Source organism: Limulus polyphemus, unplaced genomic scaffold (genome assembly GCF_000517525.1).
Source record: "Limulus polyphemus unplaced genomic scaffold, Limulus_polyphemus-2.1.2 Scaffold1623, whole genome shotgun sequence".
NCBI lineage: Eukaryota > Metazoa > Arthropoda > Merostomata > Xiphosura > Limulidae > Limulus > Limulus polyphemus.
This window is the reverse complement of record NW_013667233.1, coordinates 251919-257953: the sequence shown is the minus strand read 5'-3', so window position 1 is coordinate 257953 and position 6035 is coordinate 251919. Positions and strand designations below refer to the sequence as shown.

Genomic DNA, 6035 nt, shown 5'->3' with positions numbered 1-6035 from the left:
TCAACGTATGGCTGGAAGCTTGGGAACTTTTGCCAACTTCAAATTCTTATTTATTATCTTGTTAACGATACCAAGAGATATGTCTAGCTTCATTACAATTATCTGTTTGGGTTGGAAGATTCTCTTTCGTCTCTAAAACATTCATTTTGAAGGTGAAAGCATTGTTCTAGAGTGGCTCAGGTTGTATTTTTAGAGTCTGTTGCTGTCTTGAACACTCTGTTTGGTGAGCTTTTCCACTACCGCAGAAGTCTAACGGCTCTCATGTTCGAAATTGCGACCTTCGGCTCTACATCTCTCAATAATCTTGCAGTACACGTATCCTTCGCAGAATGAGTATTATTGGTCTTATAAAGATGACGAACTCTGTTCTAGGATTTTAGGTTTATGTATTCATTTTTTTATTATTGCATTCAAAGCTTCCTACTCTGACTAATTGTCCATAACCATAGCGGTCACCATCTGATCCTCCATCCCTAAAGCCAGGGTATTCCCAGTCCATCTCTAATCCATCGAATCCGTATTCTCGGAGATATCGGATAACACTACGAATAAACCGTTGTCTGTTTTTGTAGTCTGCTACCATCTGGGAAAACCTGAAACAAACCAGTTCAACAACTCATGATTATAAATAAAAAACGAAAACAGTAAATGGACCTTACTTCTTTAATGATAATGAAATTTTAAAACATCAAGGACAACTATATGTTTCTTCGATCACATGTGTATTTGCGGTTTTCTTTAGCATAAAATAACTCAATTCTAAAGAAAAATGAAAGGAAACCCTATAAAGTCAACTCGACATATTAAAGAAGTACTAGAAAAAATCAAATATTATTTCTTTTGTTGTAGTGTATCATTTTAAACTCATTTGAAAAAAATTCTGTTTACTTCAGCTCAATGTTCATTTAAAATATTTCACCCCTTGAATTCCATTTGCTTCTCGGAAAAACAAACAAAAACCCTCAATGATATCACAGCTCGTACTATTTATCCCATACAGTGGAAAATAATTATCCGCCAGTAATTCAGATAAACCCAAGGAACTCCTAAGTAACTTTTCAACAATCATAAGTCTTCTATTAACAGCAAGAAAAAAAAACCTAACATGGTTCTCTTAGGTCTTGAAACAGGGTCCGGAATTAAGCAGATAGAGAATAGAAAAACTATTGGAGTGCTATTTTGAATAATGATTATCCCTATGTGATTCACCTTCATTCCGGAATCAGTGGTTTTCGACCTTTAATCATTTCTTTGTCAAATAAAAATATTATTATTTTACTTGTATTCATTGCGCTACTCCACGTGATCTGTTTTAATTGTGTTTCTTATTAATTGTTATATTATTATTTGTGTTACATGTGGATAATATTTTATTACTTCTTTTCTTATTTATAGTTTTAATTTTTACTATTTATTTTTAAAATTAATTTTATTCAACAATGTCTTGCTAGCTTTGTTCATGCGATTTTTTAAATCTCACATTATTTGTAGACCATTTTAGTTTCTACATTACTTTTGAAATGTTCTTTTCTAAATAATATTTTTAGTTCTTTTTTATTTATCGTTTTCGTACGTGCCCATCGGTGGCCCAGCATTAAGCCTGAGGGCTTCTTATGCTGAAATTGGGGGTTCGATTTCTTCAGTGGGCACGCGCATATAGCCCTTTGTGCTTCTTTGCGCTCAAGTAAACAAAGTTTCCCACGTTTCTTTATTCTGCCGATTTATGTATTTTCATGCTTCGGAAATCAGATACTCCTTTTGAAAGCTAACCAAAACACTTCTGTGTTATTCTGGTTAATTATTATAGACACCCATGACTTTACTAAAAATTTCTCACTGACGTTCACCCTTTACACTTCTTACTCATTCTTAATTCACCCTGAAGGAGGATGGTCTGTCCTCGAAGGGTTCTTGGTTTGTTCCGTATTTCTTATTTGTATATAGTATCAGTTCTTCTAATATAAAAGGAGCTTAAATACTGGTAACTAGCAGTAACAACTAAAGTTTGTGCATTGTTTTGCGCAAGAAACGAATCTGTACTTAAAAAGATTGTTTGTGAAATTCTGAAGCAACATGAATTTATTTTATGTGAAACAGAACATAACATAAAGTTGGGAAAGTTATTAGAGAAACAATAGTTAAGAGACAGAAATAAGCCTAAAAAAAAGGTAGTTGCGATTGATACACAACGTAAAAAAACAACATAAATTATTTCTTTTTACGACTGGTATTTCACAGGACGATGTAAACCTGTTTTCAATTATGTTTTATGTGAGCACAGTACTGTTGTTATTTAGACAGATTTATTTCTCTATGAATAAATTTTGAAGAGTTCGTTCAGCTACTGTTATTTTTTTTCGGTCTCAGTACAAACTTGTATCATATGACTGCAACTTTGAATTTTTGAAACAGTAGAGCGTGTTCTAAACTATAAAATAATTTATGTATTTTAATCACAATTGCTGCACCATTCTTTTCTTGACTGGAATAATTACGGTTGTTTCTAACACAAAGCCAGCCGTCCGTTGTTCTTTTGTCTAACATTCAGTAGATACTCTAGGGCTATACCGTAGACTTACATGTAAATATTACTTTGACAGAAGACTCCAGCGTTTGAAAAATAGCTTTTCAGTTGCACTTAAATGTACCAGGTGACGTTTCGGCTAAAAGTCCTTCTTAATGCCACACTATCACACACACACATCTCAATTCTCCAAAGAATTAAACCAGTGGCTCCAGCCTCTTCCTGGTGAAGAGGCTAAAATGGGCTATACATAAAATTGAGGGGTCTGCACTTCATCTTGTGGGCGCCCATACTGTAGTATTTAGGATGTGTACCAGTTTTAATAGTAAACAATTTTCGTTGGGTGCAGGGATACAAGGGTGGCTAAGGCACATTTAAGGGTAGCTTCAGTTCGAGTAAGCCCCACCCGGACTTAAATGTCTACTTTAATCCGAATTAAAAAATAGTGCATTATTATAGCTAAAATATGAATCAAAGTAATTTAAAAACCGTTATCAATTGTTCAAGTGAAGTACAAAATGATTTTATTTAAAGAAACGTAAATGTTTTAAATATCTTGATCTTTTTATTTTGATAAATTGTTTTAATTTCCAAATATACAAAACAGTGACCAGCCTTATTAAAATTCAACGCCACTAGTGTATCCAGGTGCTGATTTTCACGAATTGATAAAGATATTAGCGTTTCACCGATAGGAATTTTACTGTATTTAAAAAAAGAAAAAATACAGTTCTAAACGTACAAGTAAGACTGTTTTATATGTTTTTTTAAAAAAAAAGCGTAAAAGGTGTACATCTTTTTTGAGAGTTGAAGAATTTTTGTATATATCTAATAGATGATTGTATGACTTTGAATTTGTATTAAATATGTGTTCATTATAATATTTGGTGTTCACTTGATGGGCTTTTTTGCGATGTTTTATGGTTATTAGTCGGCTTGTATTTATTTTTGTAAGATATGCATTATGACTGGTGGAAAATACTGTTTCAATTTTTTTGGTACTTCTTGTTCTTAAGATAGTTGTTACTACCCCAGTTTCTTCCGTGTTATTCTTCGTTCCCGGGAATAACCCTACTTTAGAATTATGGAATCCATTGCCATTAAGGTAAGAAACCAGCTCTTAAGAAGAAAATGTAAAGAAAAGAACAGATCATTAACTTCGATCGTTGAGTATGAAGTGAATTAACAACCTAGTTAATAAACTACGCAAGTGATAAGTTATCAATCAGGAGGTTCTGTAAAAATCATGGGTAACACTTCTTTCAACTAAGGCTCTGCGTTACAATCAGTCAAAAAACAAACAAACGAATATGAATAAAATATTTCGTAATAAATTACAAGTTTGTTAAAGACCTTTACATATATTTTCAATATGACAGTAAACTGTGAGAACTGTTTCAGTACCGAATATATGAACATTTGGTAAGTCATTGTATTTTTAATAAAGAGTACGAAACATTACCTTTCAGAACCTTCATTCCATCCTCCAACAGCAATCATTGTTTTTAACTCAGGATTGTAAGATTTCAAGCCGACAAATTTCTTGTAATTTCCTGGAATTGAAATAGAATGGTTGATTTTCAATATTTTCCTAACAACAATGGCTATTAGGGGGATAAATAACATTTGCTAGGTGTAGAAACCTGGATTGTATCTTGAAAAGACGTGATAACTGATTAATGAAATCCTCTAACACTTTTTTTTATAAGAAAATGACTATGATATTATCTAATTATACGAATTTACAACTAATATTTACTGGATGACGAAACACCATAAAATCTAACCTACTGGTTTTAGTATATTTAGAAAAATAGAAAAGAAAAAATACATATTTATAGTTTCTCGATGAAAATATTGAATCTTTGTTACTGTTACCTTACTGAATGAAGTAGTAGAGAAAATATTTTGCTTGTTGCTAAATAAAAAATATCCTACCTCCTGATATTTAATGGGTGAACAAACAAAGTTAAAATTTTGCATACTGATAAATACTAAATGGAAGGATAAAGACAAGCTGTTTACAACGAATGCCTAAGGGTAAACATTAAAACTATGTTCTACCTCCTGATATCTACTAGCTAAAGAGACAAAGACAGAATATTACCGAATATTTACTGGAATTCGAAAAAATACAAATCTTACCTATTAATACTAGCTTAATGATAAAGAAATAATTTTATCGGTAAATATTTATTGGATGAAGAGGCAAGAAGAACCTCCTATCTATTGATATTTATTTGACGAAGAGACTACGAATATATATTCTTATGATATCACGTAATGAGAAACACCTATCTTACCTTGCTCAATATCATTGTACGGATCATAAGGCCTGATTTCATAATCCTTGTCCAATGCAGCGAAAGCGTAGATTAAATGTGTACAGAGGAAAGGGTTGATATTCCGAGGTGTGAATTCGGCTAGTCCTGACCTGTAGACTGCCCAGTTCGAATAGTAACACACAATCTTCATGTCAGATGGATCTCGTTTTGATAGGGTGCCTGTAACTAAGCACGGAATTCTTAATTGTGGCTATATTTTCTGGAAGATAACAGCTTATAAAACTACCTTGGATCCATTATGAATGCATTAGTTCTTTATTATGCTATACAGTTCCACGTAACTTTTCTTTGCCTAAACTGTGTTTATGAAATTCCGTTTTTTACAGTTACCAGCTTTAAATCCTGCACACAAATAATAACAGTTTAGATATATCTAAACACTTTTGGGTGGAATGTTGATTTAAAAGAAAAGTCATTAAACTCTTGGTCCCCCAGTGGCACAGCGGTATGTCTGCGGACTTACAACGCTAGAAATCGGGTTACGATACCGGTGGTGGGCAGAACACAGGTAGCCCATTGTGCTTAACTACAAACAAACAATTAAACTCTTGTTGGCATATATTGCTGGGTTATATGCTTCTGATAATTTTGAATAATAAATGCAATACTGAGGTACTGCTATTTGACTACAAAAAACAGATTAACTCATTCTATTATATAATTACAAGATTCAATGAAATTGAGCCATGAATTATCTTGTGAGATAGTGAATTATATTTTTTGGGGTATGGTTTTGTATGTCGTTCATTTATTACTCTTTCTATCGTTTAGTTTATCTATGAATAACCCTAACTTAATATACATTTCATTTCTAGGTTATAAAAAGATTACAGCTACGATATTTGCATGCCGAAACTATAAGATGTCGACTCATCACTTTCTTTCATACTAGATTATTGTGGGAGGAGGATTACTAAGGACAACAGCAAAAATAAAACCTTATTTTGTAATTGTTGTTTAATTTGTGTGTTAATTTTTATGCAACATATTTCTAATAATATGCGTTAAATAAAAATAATAAAATAATTTAAATTCAGTTTCGTCTTTCTCCGTGTGGATAACAAAAAGTCACGATCTTATATACACCTGGAAAAAAGTTAAGCACCCCCGTGTTTTTTTCAAGTGATTCAGATTCGACGTTCTTGTGACTGATTATAAATTACCAT

At 32.4% G+C, this 6035-nt stretch overlaps 1 protein-coding gene across 1 annotated transcript in view; it reads right to left on the bottom strand.

Moving 5' to 3' along the window:
* Positions 1–382: 382 nt before the first annotated feature.
* LOC106464345 (chitotriosidase-1-like) overlaps positions 383–6035 on the bottom strand; it is a 53109-nt gene continuing 47456 nt past the window's right edge. The window contains exons 3-5 of the mRNA XM_022392030.1: positions 4828–5034; positions 3987–4077; positions 383–593 (exon numbers count right to left, since the gene is read on the bottom strand). Coding sequence (XP_022247738.1) covers positions 383–593; positions 3987–4077; positions 4828–5034 — 509 coding nt within the window. The remainder of the gene's footprint in view (positions 594–3986; positions 4078–4827; positions 5035–6035) is intronic.